This window comes from Squalius cephalus (assembly GCF_949319135.1).
Source record: "Squalius cephalus genome assembly, chromosome: 1".
Taxonomy (NCBI): domain Eukaryota; kingdom Metazoa; phylum Chordata; class Actinopteri; order Cypriniformes; family Leuciscidae; genus Squalius; species Squalius cephalus.
In genome coordinates this window covers 48,288,831-48,309,833 of record NC_137122.1, presented here as the reverse complement: position 1 = coordinate 48,309,833, position 21,003 = coordinate 48,288,831, and the positions used below count along the sequence as shown (strand labels likewise).

The 21,003-nt window shown below is 36.7% G+C and overlaps 1 protein-coding gene across 1 annotated transcript; it reads right to left on the bottom strand.

Moving 5' to 3' along the window:
- LOC307159808 (bMERB domain-containing protein 1) lies at positions 1–19,197 on the bottom strand. Its single transcript, XM_079873432.1, has 6 exons — positions 18,944–19,197; positions 10,141–10,264; positions 7,766–7,839; positions 5,155–5,269; positions 2,889–2,959; positions 1–141 (listed from the first exon to the last, which is right to left on the bottom strand). The coding sequence occupies exons 1-6, from the start codon at positions 19,020–19,022 to the stop codon at positions 23–25; spliced, it is 582 nt and encodes a 193-aa protein (XP_079729558.1). The 5' UTR covers positions 19,023–19,197; the 3' UTR covers positions 1–22.
- Positions 19,198–21,003: the final 1,806 nt, after the last annotated feature.

Sequence of the window (21,003 nt, the reverse complement as noted above, 5' to 3'; positions counted from 1 at the left end):
CTCCTGTTTTACACTGGCGTGTCTACATGACGGAGCAGGTGAAGCCGCAACACTCTTTCAGCAGGGTGACGCCTGTCTTTGTCACAAAAGGAGACGAGGTCTGCTGGGCTCTGGACGTCATTCTCTTGTCCTTGGTTTGACCTGAAAAACAGAGAGAGAGAGAGAGAGAAAAAAATGCACTGACCTTCTCAGAATCATTCTAGGCAATACCATCGAGCATGAGCGCTGAGGTGTTTAATGTGCGATGCAGAACATTTGCAAATATACGGTGTTTTGCTGAAATCCATCATCCAGTTTTTTTTTTTAGATATTCATTTAAAATGATTTCTAATCATCTGTGTATAGTGAAAAGTGCTACACAAATACAACTGAATTTAACTGAGGAACAGATTTGAGTTCACTTTAGTAAAACTGAAGTGACTGAATGGAATTTAGAAGTCAGTAGAACAGAGTTGATTGAACTGGACTGATCTGAGGAGCACAGTTAAAGGTGCAGTAAGCGATCTCTGAGATCGGACTAAGCAGCACAACACACTTGCAGCCAATCAGCAGTAAGGTACGCGTATACACTCATTAGGGGGGAGGTGCTTGTGTTGCATGTTTGTGAGTTTGGGGGCGGGGCTATCAAGATAGGGGTGTGATCACTGATCTATATAATGACTGGATAGCTCATGACGTTCTAAACTGCCACTAGGCAGTGAAGCCACCGGAAGTGTTCGAGCGGCCATCTTACGATTCCCTACCAGCAGAGGGCTCCAACGCCCGTTATACAGAGATTGGTAGCTCCGACGGCACTTTTAAGATGACCCGCTGTGCAGCATACAAGTGTAAAACGACGTTCACAAAAGGATGTAGGAAAAACTGCCCACAGGTTGTAATTCAAGCCCTATTAGTAGTAATTTATATGCAAAATTGTCGCTATGCCCGTGTTGTTTTCTCCGAGGCAAGAGTAATGCTGCTGCTTCTTCAAAAAACAACGATAAAACAGTCAACAGTAGCCTATAAGAAACCTCAGGGCAGCAATAATCACAATTAAGTGTCCAATAGCGACACCATTTGACAGCTTCAAAAGAGCTTCGTGCAGAGATCCGTTTACCGTTACATTAACCCATACAATTTGTATTATGCATTTCCTGAACATGTACTTGCTAATCAAACACTTTATATGAACAAACTACTAATCTATAAAACACAATCGGTCTTCCGACCTTTTACTATTGTGTCAATTGATGTTGATATGCGCGAGGGAGAGAGAGAGCAATAGCCTACAGTGCTCGTGATGTTTGAAGGCGGTGAGAGTGCGCGCGGCCGGGGTGCTCTCTCTCTCTCTCTCTCTCTCTCTCTCTCTCTCTGCTTGTTCTTATGCGCCCTGTCCACTGATCTAAATAATTCGTTGTTACGACGACTTGAACGACGAACTAATTCCCTCCCTCATTTTGATTTAACGAATTACAACGTGGCTACAATATAATAAAACGAGGGAACAAATTAGTATAACGTGCTGAGGTATTATTAATTCGTGGCTACGAAACAATATTCACCTGAATATTCACCAATTCACAAAAATATAGGTCTTTAGCATTCACTATTTAATTAATAGTATCAAACTGTTTTTCTTACCTGTGAAGATAGCTTTTCAGTGAAGGCCGACTAGTGTTCTCGTACAGCTTTTTATTCCTTTTGCAAAGAAATTAACGTTTTTTAATAAGCAGGAAAAATTTCCGACTTTAAACAAATACCCATTTAAATGCTTAGGATGTTTGCGTTGTGAGAATGTACTGGGAGACTTTAGATTTAAAAACTGTGTCTCGTTAGGCAATGTTTTTTCAGTCAAATCATAAAATTTCCTATTGATTCAATAGAACCGTGGGCTCATAGGGAATACCAATATGGCGGCGCGGTGGCTTCACTGTTTATGACGTCATGAGCTATCCAGTCATTCTATATAGATCAGTGGGTGTGATCCTTTTGGGACCACATCCTTTTATGTTTGTTTTTGGTGATTTCAAATACCAACAGCATTTTTCAGAAATCGCTCACTGCACCTTTAAGATGATTTGAGTTGAACTGAACTGCTTTTAGGAACATAGTTCAGAGGAACAGTTCAGCTCAGTCTGATTTGAACTAAATCAGTGAAGTTCAATAAAGCAGTTGAGAAACAAAAATATGAGTTAATTTTTCAAATAAGTAACGCAAGTTACTTTGGTATCCCATTTATTGACTGACACGTCTCCTGTCCCAATGTTGAGAGAAATCGTGAGTAAGTGCAGAGTTAAATTACACAAATACACTTTATGTATTTAATCTCACTTTATAAACGAATGTTTTTGCTGTTGACTTTCGATGATCTAATTCAACCATACTAATAAGCAAAAATGTAAACAATATTATCGCCCAACGATATATGAAAAGTCCTAATTTACCTGCATACATAAATCTATAATATGTTTATTTGGGTGGAAAGCTCAGTTTGTACACTTTTATAAAACAGCACTAAAGATTATGAAAGATTTTTGTGAGAAGTTTCAAATTCTCTCCATAACACTAATTAGTATTTGACTGTTCTTTCTAATTTAGTCAAACATTCCCAATTCTATTGACATTCATGTACTTTTGCACTTTTTATTCCAGTTCTGAATTAGCTCATTAGTTGTGAGCTAAAAGAAAACAAAAGAAGACAGCTTATTAACACCCTGAGAACAGAATTAACATTCACACAGGTTCCTTATTAAGTTCTATAGTTTCCAATTTTATTCAACTTGAACATGCACTGAGTAAAACAATTATGGAGATGCTCAAAGAATTTATTATTATGTTAATTCATGTAGAGGTTTAAGAGACTGGCCTTGAGCTCACACACACACACACACACACACACTTTTACATACTTTTCATGCGGCACCTGTTGGGGAATTTAGTCTGTAGGAAGTCAGCCATCTCCTTGTCTTCCTCTCGCTCTCTGTGTGAAGAGCAGCATGTGTCAGGGAGGCAAAAGCACAAACACATACATAAGTCAGGATTCAATGTCAAGTGTACACAACTGTGCAGAAGTTTGAGATCGGTAAGATTTTTTTTATGTTTTTGGAAAAAAGTTTCTAAAGCTCACTATATTTACTTGATTAAAAACAGTAAAACAGTGATATTGTGAAATATTTTCTGTTTTAATATATTTTAAATGTCATTTATTCCTGTTATGTCAAAGATGAATTTTCAGCATCATTACTTCAGACTTCAGTGTCACATGATCCGTCAGAAATTATTCTGATATGACGATTTGCTGCTCATTTATCATTAAGGCTAAATTATTAATCATTTTTAGTTTTTTGCTACTTATTATTTTTGTGGAAACCGCAATACATTTTTGATGCATAGAACTTAAGACTCAAAGAGCCTCAAAAGAACAACTTTTTTTTAAATAATATTTTATAACATTATAAATGACTTTACTCTCTTTTGGTAAATTTAATGCATCCTTGCAGAATAAAAGTATAAAAAAAATTATAATAAAAAATATGGGTTACACTTTATTTTAAGGTGTCACTGTTACAGTGTAATATATTTAAGTACTGTGTAATATTAAGTAACAACATGTACTTTCTATAGGGTTAGGGTAGGATTAGGATTTGGTAGAGGGCTATTTGCATGTAATTATGCATAATTTACTGTTATTACTATGGTAAGTACATGTAACATAAGACACTGTAAAATAAAGTGTTACCAAAATATCTTACTGACCACAAACATTTGAATGGTATACAAGAGAAAACGACAATTTAAATACTCTGTTAAAATAGTCCTCATAAAAGGTAGTCTATATGTGCGCTGTTATCATTTTGAGGACAAACTGCCCCGGACTTCACCCGATCAGGATCTGTATGAGGGATATGAGCACACATCTGTTTTCAGTGTCTAACATCAGCCAGCTTCATGTCATCCACTCACTCACTCGTTATATTATAAGCTTGAAATTATGCTAATTTGAATATAAACACCAGAAACGTAAAGGATAGTACCGCCAGTACGAGACTTCCACATTCAGGAATATGGTAGATGTCAACTCTGTTTCATAACAATATTATAAAAAAAATAAAAATAATAATATTAGTGAATAAAACAGAATCTTATTACTGAATTTCTTCTTAATTTATTATACTGCTGATCTAAAAGATTTAAATTAACACTCATTCTTGAAGCTATGGATACAAAATCATTGCAAATGATCCTATATACAGTTATTGTATTGGCATATCCACTACATTAAAATGGATGTGCCAATACAAGTACAGCAAAACATACTGCTAGTCATTAAGCACATCTGGATCACACACACACACACACACACACAGTATATATCCCCTAATTTGAAACCTAACCATTACACTAAGCTTTATGCATTTTTATATTTTCATTAAGATATTTAGTGTTTATTAAGCCATTTTTCTTGTTCAGTTGTTGTTTGTTCCCCAAATTGCAGCAAGATTTACTATTTTTCCACTCCCTGCAATGTCAAACTAGACCCACACACAAACATCTGTGAAGTGAGACACTGAACATTCACACCCAAACTCCAAACAATCAGTTATTCTCTTAGCACATGGGTTTAGTGTGCAAACTAAGAGTGTTTGACAGTTTTTCGCAGTCTCTCTCTCTCTCGCTCCACCATCCACCCGTGTAATAGCGGCTTGTCATGTGGGTGACAGTGGCTCATTTATCCCATGAATAAACTGTGAGGACTTAATTCTGATGCCTGCGTCACTCACGATTACACACACACACACACACACACACACACACAGTCGTGAGATCTTGGCAGATGACAATCAGCCCAACCCATCGAAAAAAACATCTCTTTTTTTCTTTCCATTTCTTTCTTGCCTGCAAATCAATCTCTCATTTCTCAGAATCAGAGCCGCTGGGACCATCTGTGAGTGTGATGTGAGGTGTGTGTGTGTGTGACGGCCGTGGTGAGGTAAGGGTGGATTATTGGCTTCAAGAGGAGGGTAATTGGATTGCAGTGTCTTCACAGATGAGGGAACAGCCACAAGAGGGACAGAACACATTCTTGGGGCAGATAGTCACGCATGCTAGCCGGCAATCTAAAGGGTTGTGGCCCACGTTCCTGTCCCTGAAGGCTGGCGACTCTTTAAAACTGACCTGAGCCTCTCAAACTCCATGTCATCCACTAGAAAGTCCCGCGTCTCCACCAGCTTCTGGATCTGTTGAAGTAGTTCCTCCTCACGCTGTCTGTCCTCATTAGACTTTTCTTTGTCTGCAGAAAGGAGACACGTGTGGAACGGTTAACCCAAAATCAAAATGATCATTCACTAATCCTTATGTCATTCCAAACCCGTATGATGCTCATCCATGCAACACAAAAGAAGATATTTTACAGAATGTCCTGACTGCTGTTGACTTCAAACCTGGTCTGACACTCTTAAGGCCCGTTCACACCAAGCACGATAACTATAAAGATAACGATAAAGATAACTATGCGTCCACACCAACGACCGATAACGGTCTTTTTATTCTAAGCACGCGCGCGCCCGGATGATCCAGATCCATTTTAAATGCGCGAGACCTTTAAATTAAAATGTGGATTCTGATTGGCTGTCAGTGTTTTATCATTCGACAGCTGGAAAAAAATCGTTCTGAAAGTGATCCCAACGATATCGTTCCTCATATCTTTATCGTTATAGTTGTGGTGTGAACTCTGTTATTCTTTAATATGGAGAACGATTTTTAGAATTATATCTTTATCGTTATCTTTATAGTTATTGTCCTTGGTGTGAACGGGCCTTTAGAATATACATATTTGAATATAATGTTCAAAAGTTTGGGGTCAGTAAGATTTGAATCTAAAAGGGGTGAAACTTTTAGCCTTTTATGTTCAAACCGGAGTCGGACAAAGATGGAGAGACTCAAGAAAAAGTGACAACGTAGCAATCCAGTGGTTCTCAGGGGGCGAGGGAGATCAGCAGAACCCCCCCCCCCCCCCCCCCAACAGGACATTTCTGAATGGTAGAGTTAACTATCTTCTAGTCACTGATTATCATATTCTCTCATGATAATCCAAAAATTCCCGGGGGCGGGGTTTATGTACATTTTAGGGTTATTGATGTCACTAACTCATGAAGAAGCTTGTAGTCACCACCAGCCATTTGTTGTAGTTCTTAAAAAGCGATTTCTGTAAAAGAAAATATCTCCCTTTGCTTTGAACTTTGAGCGTCGTAACTTTGCAGATGTTGTTTATGCTCAAACAGCAACATTACACACTAACAAAAGTTAAAAAAGTGAAATCATAAACAACCACCCCTTTAAGAAACTAATACTTTTATTCATTAAGAATGCATTCAATTAATCAAAAGTTACAGTAAAGACATTTATAATGTTACAAAATATTTCTGTATCATATAAATGCTGTTCTTTTGAACATTCCATTCGTCAAAGAATAAAAAATGTTTCACAGAAATGTTTCTTGAGCATCAAATCATATCAGAATGATTTCTGAAGGATCATGTGACACTGAAGACTGGAGTAATGATGCTGAAAATCTTTCAGTGAAAGTTCAGCTTTGATCAGAGGAATAAATTACATTTTAAAAATATTCAAATAGAAAACAGTTGTTTTAATTTGTAATAATATATCAAAATATTGCTGTTTTTATTGTATTTTTAATTAAATATATGCAGCCTTGGTGAGACTTCTTTAAAAAAAAAAAAAAAGACAAATTTCAGAGAATAGCGTGTCCTTTGTGGAGATTTTCAGTATCAATGTCTGCTATTTTGCTTTATGGAAAATAAGAACCTTCTTCAAAATATCAGTTTTTGTTGTTACACCGAAGAAAGGAAATCATTCTGGTTTGGATTAACATGAATAAATGATGACAGATATGAGTTGATACCAAAGCATATCAAAATCCTGACTCCATAGATGAACCAGAAAGAACCTGAAGGTCTCAGAATAAATGAACATCACTAGTACTGGAATGTGATTTGTTTCCCGCATTGATGGAACTGTATAAGACAATATTATCTGCCGGTTTGGATAAATAACCTCTTCTGTGAGTGCAAGCTTTGTATGCACTTGCGATATGAGGTTTCAGCGGTAAACAAAACATGGTGTATGCTTCATTCGTGCATCTCCTTGGAAACAGGAGACCTATAGTGAAGTATGTCACAAGCATGTGCTGAAAAGAGGCTGACATGAAAGAAGGATCTATAAATGATGCCATTAAAGAGAACCAGAAGAGAATGCAGAAATTAAAAAGTAGTCACATAATACTAGGGGAGGCAATTAATTTTTTTCATTAGCTGAATCTCTTTATTATATACTAACTGTTCAAAAGTTTGAGATTGGTAAGAAAGAAGTCTCTTATGCTCACCAAGGCTGCATTTATTTGATCAAAAATACAGTAAAAACAGTAATATTGTGAAATATTATTACAATTTAAAATAACTGTTTTCTATTTGAATATATTGTAAAATGTAATTTATTCCTGTTATGCAAAGCTGAATTTTCAGCATCATTACTCCAGTCTTCAGAAATCATTCTAACACGCTGATTTGATGCTCATGGGTCACAAAGGGCCTTTAAGATTTAGCTTTGAATGTACCGAAGAAAAAAACCCACTATTGATTGAGCATCTAACAGACATGATATTCGGTTTAGAGAAAAACATATGCACCACTGAGAATGAGATCGATATCATCTTCCAGCAATATATTAATGCTTAATATTTTGGTACAACGTCTTTTAGAGAACATACCTGGGATGGAAACCAATTTCTGGAGTTCTTTTTTGAGCCTTGTGATCTCCTTACACAACTGGATGTCATCCATCCTGAGGAATGAGGAACAAAATGAATAAAAACTTTTGAGATTTTTTCTCTAAATCACTAAAATCAAAATTTCTTTCAATGGAAAACAAATGCAAAAATGACTTCAAAAGCCTGTCTTTCATGCACTTAGATCCACAGTGTTGCATGTCGCAAAACATTTTCCAGTCGAGTGTGAATACCATTTTTTATCAAAACAATTTTCACTGGTTGATGCCAAAGTAGTCTCTGTTCGGCAATGAAATAACAGATAATATGTTTTTCTAGGTAATATTCACATTGCTATCATACATACGCACACAAATAACAACACAGGCACATACATTTGGAGTTGATGTCTAACTCCAGACTCCCATCAGAAGCTATTACTGTAAATAACTGCAGTGAATCCCTATCAATAAATGTCCTCAACAATTTCCCCTGCTTTTATTTAGTCTATGTATCTCATACTCCCGCTCTGCACGGATCTTTGAAACATTTATTTTTGTTCAAACTGTTATTAAACAAAAAAACAAACATTGTGGAATGACAGTTATTGTGACACCATGGGCCCTATTTTAACGATCTGAAACGCAAGTAACTTTGTGGGCGGGTCTTGGGCGCTGTTGCTATTATACCGGCGGGATAAATGACTCTTGCGCCCGACGCAAATCTAAAATGGGTTGGTCTGAAGTAGCTTCATTATTCATAGGTGTGATTTGGGCGTAACGTGAAATAAACCAATCAGAGCGTCATCTCACATTCCCTTTAAGAGCAGGCGCGCTTGTTCCATGGCGGATTCCTATTATAGCGGCGGATTTGCCAGACGCACGCGAGGAGCAGTTCACAGCCGAGGAGACCAACGTTCTCGTCAGGGACGTTGAGGATGGAGAAACACACCCAAATTAACTTTGGTTAAACAGGCGTATGATAATTTGGGTAAATGTGTAAGCTAGATGTATGCTTTTATAATAAACTGTTTATCTATCTATCTATCTATCTATCTATCTATCTATCTATCCTAATAATGTAGGCTATGATTTGCAAAAATGAAACCTGCTGCGTCTGTGTGTAGATGAGAGAATCAAAGTGTATGTGCGTTGTGCACACGCTACATTGATTATGGCCAAGCATGCGCCCTTAAAATAGCATATGAATAACATGCGCAACGCACCACTGACTTTAAACTAGTTTTTTTCGGTCAGTGGCGGAATTGTTTTCTAAACCTGCAAAATAGCATGAGGGAACGTTTGCGCCGGAACACGCCTCCTCTTTGCGCTGAACCGCCCCGGGGAGCGCAAGTGTATTTCTTAGTTAACCGACGTGCGTCTGTGGAGGGTAAAGTCCGCTGTGCGCGGGTGCAAAATAGGAATGATACATGCGTCGTTGTGCAAAGTCAATTGCGCTGGCTGCAAGCCCTACCTTTCTCTGATTTTGCTTAAAGGCATATCTCACCCAAAAACAAAAAATTTGCAGAATGTCCAAGATGCTTTTTTCTCTCCATAATAAATGTGAATGGTGACCTCAGATGTTTCACTTCCATTGTATAGCTAGTTCTGTGGAATTAATGTGCATTGTGGGTAAAATGTGCCATAATGTACTTCTTGCTCCATGGTCTCAGTCTGCTAATAATTATGATACATCCGTGGAAATACTTTTCAATGGCAGGAATTTTGTTTCACTGTTTCAGAAATGTTGTTCATGCTATTTTCATGTCCAGGTTCAAGCCTATCCTTTAGTTCTGTGAAAATACCTTAATTTAGATTTGTAATTGTTGACAGAAAGTGTATGTCAGTTGCCCCATTACTTGATGATATTCACACACTGTAAAAAATATTGTTGGTTTAACTTTAAAAAGCAAGAAAACTGGTTGGCTTAAAATTTTAAGTTCATTGAAATGAAAAAATTGAGTTAATACAATGAAGGAGATTGGTTTAATCAACAGAAACTCAAAATATTATGTTATCTGAACCAAATAAATTATCTAAGTTGATCTGACAAAAGAAAAAAAATGGATAAATCATGAAAATAATGCATATGGTATAATGGGTTATGTCAGCTTACACTGCCTTATGTGATAATATGTAGCCTTCACTGTGTTGCATTGAATTATGGAACATTTACTTATCTTTTCTATTCATGTCTAATGTATTGAACAGAAGGGATGAATGCAATGATGCAGTGCGACACAGTAAAGGATACATGACATCACATGATGCAGTGCAAGCTGACATATTGTATGATTTTGAACACCATTGTACTTTTGACCTCCTACTGTATATAAAGGAGCCACCTCAGGTTCTACCATAGTAAAACACCTCACTCACATATATCTGAGCTCAGACTCTTTCCGGACCAGCGCATCCTTTATCCGCTCGATTTTGAACAGCTCCCCCTCGATGTCCTCCACAGTGATGGTGGAATCAGCCATGGACACCACATCCTCTTCAGCTGTGAGGAACAACACATGAAATATGAGTGATGTATGGCTCACATCAAGCACATAATTACATTATGCCCATCTAAAGAAGCAATTTCGGAAAGATGCTATACCAGTCGCTGTTACTATCTACTAGTAGGGCTGGGCAAAAAAATCGATTTTTCGATTAATCGTTTTTTAAAATGTGGTCGATTCAAAATCGATTCTCAAACGCCACGAATCGATTTTTTTCCATATTTATTTATCTATTACCCAAAAGCCAGTATTAGTTTTCCTCCACTGTTCATAGGCTTGCAAACTCCATTTTATAGCTAATGCTGTGAGATTTTATGTTTGTTTTATCTTAATCATAAAATAACCTCAACTAGTGCTGCACAATTAATCATATCGCAATCGCGATGTCAAGCCTACGCAATGACGTGAATGTCCTGTGACACACAGAAAGACTCGCGCTGATATCGTGCGTGCGCACAAGACAGCCCAGAATACAGTTCTCTTTCGTGCTTGAACGAACAATAACACACACAATTATGCCAAAATGTCTTTTTGTCGAGTATCTTCATAACATAAGAGCAGTCTTATGATGAACGTGAATGATGAGTCGCGTGTGAGATCCGCGTCTCTGTTAGCAGCGGTTGGTCTCTTAAAGGGACAGTACACAGTAGCCACTAATTTATCTCTGTCGTTAAAGTTAATCAAAGAACAAAGGGAACAGATAAAAACACTCACTGCTCTTGACTAAATAACTTTTGTAACTTTAATAAGGATTAGTCTATATACACTTTAGAATTAATGCATCGCCGACTGTTTGATAACTTTATTCAATTTCTGTAGGCCTATATGTCCTACCTAGACAGATAAAATATATGCAAGTTTTTTTTTATGGGTTTATATGAAGATTGTTAACCTGTTTGATCAAGGCATGCAACTGTTCTGACTTGTCCAATTTTCAGCATAAATTTTTCATCTTGCATCAAAATCCTGTCTATTTATTGTATGTTTAATATACAGGTTGGTAGCTCTTAATTTCTTTTTATTAATTAACCACTTCCAAACTTATGTTCACTTTACTTTTTTTTTTTCTTTTTTTTTCTTTATAAATATAGGATTTGTATTAAATATATAGGCTATTCATTGAGTGGAATCGAAATCGAATTTAGAATCAAAATCGAATCGAGAATCGAAATCGAAAATCGAATCGAGAATCGAAATCGAATCGAATTGAGAGCTTGAGAATCGAAATCGAATCGATTTGTAAAATCTGAATCGATACCCAGCCCTATCTACTAGATACAATTCTCTAATTTAAATCCCATTTTTTTGTTGAATGAATATGAATATGCAAATTAGCCCCATCTCCACTCACTCTCACCAGCTCAGAATACCTGATCCATTCGGTTTACTGTACTTTACTGTAGTAAACGCTGCACAATGGCAAGTGGAAATACTGGTTTAATTCAGCCATTTATTTTTGAACCAGAAACTGATTCAGAAAATGAAGAGGAAGAGTGAATTATACAGGCTAGTCGACGTATCAGAATGGCAATGCGTTTTATGTGTCTCTCTCTACATCGTCGGATAAATAACGGTAATACATATGATTAGCCTTATGCTTGACTATGTTATCAGACAGCTAATAATGTGTTGCTAATGTCCCGTTCGCCATGCATATCAGAGTCAGACAGCTGCCTTATAACAATCAACAATATTTGAAAGTATTGGTTACATGTTTGTGCTGGTAGGAGAGAGGGACGGTTTCAAACTGTTTTTGAGACTGTCTTTAGTTCATGTCAGTTTTAAGGAGAAACCACTCAGCAATGGTGTTGTTTTTTGAATTTGCACCAGGTTTGTCTTGAAGCATATTAAAAACACCACATAGAGATATAAAAAACTTGATTTTCACCACAGGGGGTCTTAATTAGGGTTGCAAAAGGGGCGGAAGTGAGCAGGGGAATTTTTGAAATATTCCAAGTTGGAAAATTAATGGGAATTTATGGGGATTAATTGGAAATTTAGGTAATTTATATAAACCGTATAATTTTTTCCAACAACATTTAAGTTCCCTGTTATAGGCTAACCTGCAATTTTGTTTATTCCCATTAATTCCCAAGTAAAGTTTCCAACTTTAAAAATTCCTGGAATTCCCGGTTTGAATTTAAGCATAATTGAACTGAAATCATGAAGTATTAAAATAAAAATAAAAATTTTATGTGAATTGCATATTTGTAACAACAAGAAATTTAACGATGAAGTTTGTCATTTTGTGAAATAAAAAGAAAATGCATGTAAAAACAAATAAATGAATAAAATCATTAATATAATCTAAATATAATATAATATAATATAATATAATATAATATAATATAATATAATATAATAAATTTGCATTTCAGGACATGCATGATGATATTCCAGATAAATTGACAGCGACACTTTGCTTATACTGTAATATTGTTATACTGTTTTTCCAATTTTGTGCCCTTGAAGACAAAGATGAAAAGCATCATCACACATTTCTTCAGAAGCAGGGCATCTCTTATCTGGAAACAGCTAACAAGCACCCCAGCCACATTTCAAACCAGGCTGAAACCAATGAGTCGGTTAGTCGCGCAGCATGTGTTGTGTATATGACGCTCGACACTGTGCTAATTGGGCTCGTGTTATCATCACTGAACTCTGCATGAATCCGAGGGAGGGTGAGAATGTTCTGGTCAGTCAGTCTGTGACAGACCAACATCGTTTCATTGCATGCAGCATTTATTCAGAGGATCAGTGCTCTCTCTATTTATCTATTTATAGTTAAGTCTGCATGATTTGTGACTTACAAAACAGTACAGGATGAATCTGATGAATCAGACACTAATAAAACAAAGAACATCAAAAAAAATTAACAAATTGGGCAAAAGAGTAAATTCTGACCTTGAATTCCATATTATACATTAAAAACTGTTATTTTAGAAACTGTTTTAATTAGTTTGTTTCAGCTGATGACATTTTTTTAATTTGTATTCTATGTGCACAGGCATTGCTCATTCATTTTTAACATTTCAAGGTCTTTTAGCCTTGAGAAGAACAGCAGAAAAGGCCAAGAATTTTTGCACCCTGAAAAAAAGGCAGTCCGTATCCTCCGATGACTCATTTGGCTTATCCTATGATGCGTTCAACAACTGCAATGCCTCATAAAATAAAGTTCTGTCTCTATGGAAACAACCCAGGCCTTCAGTTTTACACAGTTATTGGATTTCAAAACTATGGGATTGACCCCCAAACCCAGTGGAGTCCTGGTTTAAGCCACTGTGATCCCTGGTGCAGATCGACCAAGAAAACACACACCATGACAACACAACACGACAATTTCTCTTATTTTACCTTTGCATGGTAAAGTAAACAAAACTAAAATGAATATGAACTACATAGTAAGCTAGTTTTCAGATATATTTACCAGAATCATTAATGGGTTGTTGGTTTTGTTCAATAGTTTTCATTGCTGTCCTTTTCAAAAATACAAAAAGCATAAAATGAGTTAGAGGAACATTACTGTTTTTATGATTTTTTTTGGCACATGCAAGCTTAAAAAAGGCATGTGTAAGCATCCGGTTCATTTCATTCGGGTAACATATTGCATCTTTATTAAGAGAGTCTGCTGTTATACTCAATAATACTTATCAGGTTATCATGATTTAAGAGTCCCCTGTGAACAATATCTCTCTGTTATAATGGACAAACCTGATTTATGTTTGATATTGAACAGATTTACTTACCAAAAGGTTAGTGCGATATAAGTCGGCCTTACGGACTCAACGAGAGCCAAAATAAAGGTGATTTAGATTAGGGATTTTCAAACGAGGGTCCTCGGGCAACAAGGGGATGCTTATTAATTTAATAATTTATTTCTAAATATTATATTACAATATTCTAGAAAAAGAAAAAGAACTTTATAGCAAATAATTTCCAGATGATATTTTAATTGGTTTTGGTTTTAATAACATAAAAGCCAGCATGTTGTCTTTATGATATTTTTGAACACAGAATAAATGGGTTTGTTACTACCTTTCAAAAGTTTGAGGTCGGTTTTTAATGTTTTTGAAAGAAGTATCTTATATGCTGACACCTTTCTAAGGCTGTAAAGAGCGAAAGAGATTGTTCCGATATAAAGTACATCTTTTATCCCTCCAGTGCTTAGGCTACTCTCTCTCTCTCTGCCCTCGGAAACCCTACAAGCTATGACTCACCTCAGCGCTGAGCAGATATTGGCTTTTAATTGCCTGACAGTCAGGGAGAAAAGACGTCTAAACAAACCACATCCTCATCCACCAGGGGAAAACAACAGGGTTGGAAAACAGGGCTACTAAATGAAGAGAAGGATTATGGGATATCCTAATGTGAATTGGTCAGTGTGCTGACAGTCATCGCCGCCCTGCACCCAAAGGTTTCAGATCAGTCCTGACAGTTTTATTCTCATGTGTCAGTTCACCACAGTCTCACTCAGGGCTCATACATGAATTCACAGCTTCATGAATAAAAACAACAGTGATACTCTGACAGGGAACAGGTAAGGTGTCAGAGAGGATTCAGATGGAGATGGAAGAAATGCTGCATCCCCATGAGGCTGTCGTGCAAGACTGTGAACCTGAACTTGATGAGGACCATTCATATTTTTTTTGCACCGTAAAATTATTTTCACTACAACTAGCACTTTTAAATCTCCTTTCTCCTTTCAGTTCTCAGTGTATACAAATATGTTTTACCAGGAACAATTGTGCTTAAAGGCCCCCTGAAATCAAAATTGAATTTTTTTAGCTTTTAGTATGAATATGTTAGCCTTAAGGTTATGAATAAGCTGGTGTGTTCCAAACCAATGACAAAATTCGCATTTAGGAGATATAAGCATTCAAAACTTACAGTCCTTCACTTACGCTAAAATGGATCATGGATTTTTATGACATCACCTTCAGCTTCTCATCATATCTTCTGTCCAATCAAATGCTCTCTCGAATCTAAAGCTCCGCCCCTATGTTATAAATACCATCTGGCCAAAGCGACCGTTGACACGTCACGGAGCGATACGGGTTGGAGATGTGTGTTCGGTTGCTCATACGCTCGAGTTTTATTCCGTTTTCCAACTGTGCGTTGGTTAAGGGTGAAATGGCTAAATTTATTCACACTTCTACTATTGAATCCAACGTATCATCAGCACTCAGATTCGCTTCGGTACTGTCAAGCACGATTGCAGTCTGTGAGGTAAACTAAACGCTACTGGCTATTTGAAAAGGGGGAGGAGCCATTCAATATGTCCCGCCTTAGCTTCCTGTATCAGTGGAAATTACGTCAACGCACTTCAGTGGGGCTTTAAGAGTCCCGGAAATACTAGTTTGGCCCAAATATACCGATTATTTCCTAAAAATTTCAAAACAAGATTCACCTGTGAACCAACAAGGAAATTCATACTGGTCTAAGCTGGTCTTATCAGCAGTGTCTGAACTATAGCAAATTAAAAATAACAGTTCTTGAATACACAATAACACATTGTAAATGATGATAGTAGGTGAGTCAACAGCCTTTAAAACATTAATGCGACAACAACAGATGAGGCTGGCACATCTCCTACGCTCGAGAATCCCTTAAACCTGGAGATCTACGTCAATCCCCGTTGTGGAGGCGTTGGGATCTCACACAAACTCACAGTGTCAATCAATCTTCACAGTTTCAGTCACAATGCCTGGAGACACTCCTACACCAGCTCATGCGGCCTTACAACACACACACACGCATTTTATCACATTTTATTGTGATTGTCATTGTAACCAACCCTCAGCGTTTAGATCATTAAAACCACATGTATTTTTCACCCGCTGCGCAAAAAGCATCAAAGTACTACGTGACATGCACTCTGGCCTTGTTATCCAGCTAAACCCAAGAGATGTGAGGAAAACAGCCCTTTTTATCTCATTGTTTGTGTTTAGTATGTCTGAAAGGTGAACCCTATAACCGTTAATGTCATTGCATCTAAATAATGAGTCAGATTTAAAGTATTATTGTGCCCAAGGATTGGCAGAGCTTCTTACACTTTTCTATGCAGATTCTGTCAAGATCTGTCCGACTTCATGTGAACAGCGGTCTTCGGATCTTACCACAGATTTTTTATGTGGGTTAAAGTTAACGCTGTACTCTGAAACCCTCAGAGGCTTGTCTAAAAAACACATTCAAATTTTGTATCTTTTCAGCTGTATTTTTCTGAAAGTCAGAGCTCTTTTGTAGCTGACACATGCCAAAGTATTGGAGTGGAAGTGGATTTGCATGATTCTGCCTGGAGCGAAGAGCGTTTGTTTGTAGCGAAGTCAGCGCTGGTGTTTTATCTCATTCTGACACTGCAACAATACAGCTCTTTCACGAGAATAACACTCTACACTCTTAAAAATAAAGGTTCTTTCTTGGCGTCGATGGTTCCATCCATGGAATCTTTCCATTGCACAAAAGGTTACAATGTTTTCACTATTGTTTAGTCTGTTACAGATCGTTTGATTTGTACTCACTTAACTGAAAGTTCCTTTACTTTTATTTAACTGAAAATGATGAACGATGAATGTAAGAACGTCAGTGCGGCAAACGATTCCCTCATAATACGTTTGCACTGTAAAAAAAAGTTTGCTGCCTTAAATTTTTAAGCACAATCAACTTGGATGTTTAAGTCATTTCATCTTAAATTACATTAAACTGACTTAAAAATTAGTTAAATCTTGCTTAACTTATTTTGATGAGCAATGTAAAAACATATGTTGTCAACTTTTTGATAATATCATTTTTTACAGTGTGTAACTGTGGTAACTACAAGTACTTAAACTTTATTTCCCACAACCAAGACTTATAAAGCATGTGTAATATGTCTTCTGATTCGGGATCAGACTAGAATTTCAGTGGTTGCCATTTTTCAACATTGAAAGTTTTTTAAAATGCAAAATTATAATATGAAAATTATAAGTGGACCTCAGTGAACATAAAAAAAAAAAAACGCAGTTCATCCCCCCTTCAAATTTAAAGAGACATGACGAAAAAACAATGAAGTGGACTTAAAGATGTGTTAAACCATGCGTTTTGTGTTTGTTTTAGTCAGAATAGCAATAGAGCGCCTTACTTAAGCTGTGCATGATGGTTTGGCTTAACAGTTGAGACTCCACAGACCACATTAGATTAAACGGAAAGCCTTTAACAGACTCGTACATCTGCGTTGAGCCTCCTCTGACAACTCTTATTCAATTTACTCAGATATTCACTTAGGCTATGTCATGCAGAAAAGCTGAATCACAAAGACAGTTTCCAATTTGCTTTGTCGCTTTGCATAAAAATCTCTAGTGCAGCGCACTCTGATTTAAACATTCACACAGCTGTTTGCTGAGCCATATTGTCATGCGGAGAACTGAATTCTTTCAGTCAGTGAAGTTGAGTGTTTCTCTAACAGTTTTAATTGCATGATCCAGATTTAACATCTTGCAATATTGAGCATCATTTTAACAGAATGGTGTTGGCATCATCACATTATACTGTAGGGACCCCATCTGTTTTACAACTTTCTCATTATAAGATACACAATCATCTCAAATCCTTCCAACGAATCATGTAGTTGATCTAGTTTACAAATCAGACTTTTCTAAAGTTCAACTCACTGACATCCCACTGGAGAAGATTATCAGTAAATAATGGCTTAATTTGGCTTTGTTCTTCACACAAAGCTACAAGTGATTGTACCACAATTAGTATGTTTGTTAAAACTAATTATCACTAATTATCACTTGAAATCTAATGGCCTTTAGTTAAATAAACTGAACACACCCTGAGTAAAAAACACATTATGCTTAAGTATAATCAACCAGTAATCCTTTAAAGAACGAAAAGGTCACAGAACGAGTCTGTGAGAAGGAATATATTTTAAGGAATGACTGCTGAACGGGCATCACAAACAAGTATTTATTGATAATCAATCTCCATTGGTGAGTATTCAGTTCCCACAAGGTCTGTTTATTGGGATTTCTTTAGTCAGGATCAGTCATGACAGCAGAAAGAAACCACAGCAGCCTCTATTTCCACCCTGCTGTCACTATTTCTGTATAATGATGAAAACATTATTGCATTTCCTTTGTTGGATCATTATAAAAAAAAATACTGGAACCTGACAGGAAAAATAACTTTAAAATGTAATCTACTGTTAAATGAGGGACAAATCATGCCTGTCACTAGTCCTAAGAAATGTAAGTAGGCTACACTTCAGTTCAGATTGAAACAAAAAGTAATTGAGCAGTCTTTCTAACATTAAGATCCAAATAATTTTCACTAAAGATATTGAAGAGAAATTGTGAAAAAGCAGCTAGTGAATTTTTCATAATTCATAATAAAAACAGTTGTAAATTTTTTTTATCCTGTTGTCTATTTGTATTCATATAAATGAGTCAATTGCACTCTCAAAATATTTAATTAAAATAATGTCTTTACGTTGCATTGCATGTAGCTTTCTATTAGTGGCACTATAAATAACTTCATTTCTACGCAAGTTGACAATGTTAAAGAGAACTGCAGCAATGTAAAAGTAAGTTCTTTCGTGCATACAGTACGTCAAAATGAAGTCAAGCAATGTGAACACAATCAAACACCTTCATAAACGCAGAGACGGATGAATTTGATCACAACATTCTTCCCACCTTGTTTTCCTGTTTCTTCGCAGAGCTCTGTTTGATCCAGAGATCCGTACTGTTTCGGGGTGCTTCGCCCTTTCTCCATTCTGTGAAGCTCCACCACAACACACTTTAAGTTTGAGCTGGAGCAGAATGTCGCTGCTTTGCTCCTCGGCCGGTGAATTAAAGCGCAGTTTGACTGATGGAGGTTTTTAAGTCCATGTCATCGGTGATGTAGAGTGATGCGCGCGGCGCGCTCGCACCTGCTGCTGATCGATGCTGCTGTGATCGGTGTGTGAGTGTGACACATTGTAGAGATAGTGATGCTCAACACGATTATTCTCCCATTACCTGAAAGCGCCACCCTGTGAATAATGAGAAAAGTGACGTTAAGTTAAATGTTCATTAATTGAGATCAAATATAGGCTACTTAAACATCTCACAAAACATTTTTGCATTGTTACTTCACCCGTTGAAGTGTTAAAAATATGCTAATTAAACAACATCTCATTGAACATGCACATTTGCATATTATACTAAACTAATATGGCTCCACTGAAAATATGATATGGAAAACTAATATGGCTCTGTTTTTCGATTTCACGCAACCTTGAAGGTAGGGTAGGCGATTTCGGAGCGGCTAGCAATAGCAAGCTAGTTTTGAAACAGTGTTGCTAGTTTGGAAATGTTCAAGCATCATACCAGAAGCTCAAAGTTATCATATTTGGAATAAAATTATCGTACACGAGCCAAACGTAGGCTACAGAATACAGCGATTTAGACCAACAACTTTTTGACATGGCCAGCAAATTACTTTATTGCTAAACTATCGACCTCAGCTTGAAACAATTCTGACCTAAGCGCTAACCGAGAAGACGTTTTTTTTTTATTTTGTCCGTGAAGACATAATGCACGTTCACGTTCTCCTCACAGTCATGATAGTAGGATTCACAGCTAGATCAATGAGTATAGAAGTCCTATGATTACAACAACCATCATTTGAAGTGTCACGAAATTCTGAAATTATCATACATTATGAGATTTTTTTCCATCTTACAGATGTCAAAATTATCATACAAATACAATATGGTATGTCTGGACTCTGGCAACACTGCTTTGAAAGCAAGATCCCACCCTCACTTCAGAGAGAATCCAAAGCCACACCTCCTCCAAAACACGTGAATAAACACAGCAGCCAGCATCTGCAAAGCGTTAAATTACTTAATAATGTCTTAAAGCACATAACATTGCAATAATAATGAATGTAAACATCTACAGTCTGGCTGTGTCCAAAATTGGCCCCTGGCTATACCCTCATTCACTCTTCCCTTCATCACTCGACTAATAAAGTCTACTTGAAGGAGTGAATGAAAAGGAGTGAGCGAATTACTTTTGCACCTGCTTGGTGTCTAATAATTATTATAAATCTCATCAAACTAGAAGCTCCAGTTATAAAAATATTCATCCTGAACTCTGCCATGGAAACTAAACCTCGTTTAAACTTTTTAAAAATCAATCAAAAAGAAATGTATACCTGCATGTTATTATGCTGTAGCCACATCGGACCGGATGGATGGATGATTGAGCTGCGGGCGCCATCTTCTGGTCAGACGTGGGAATTCGCAGTGCATTGTGGGTATTCTCCCACATAAAATAAAATTCTTGGCATATGTATTATATGGTGCATGGCTTAAAATGCCAGTTAAAATATTTTTTACCAATTAGCAGTACCCAACAATATCACTTGAGAAGCAAAATGGAAAATACCACTTGAATAAAAAGCCTACTATTAACTACTAAAAAGCCTACTATTAACTACTTATTTACTTGCTAGAGGTAAAAATTCACATAAAACCATGTTGTTGTTTTCTGTTAGTTCAAGTTGACATTTATGGAAAGTCAAAATTCACACATCTAAAAGTAACACGACTGTAGTAGATACCTCAGCCTTTGGGTCATTTGACTTGATGCCTTCGCCATGTTCATATTCAAGGTTTACAACCAGACAACATTAACACATCTACAGTTTCATTACAAAAGCTGTAAGACTGGCTATACACTTTTAACACTCTCCCTGTCTGTAAAAG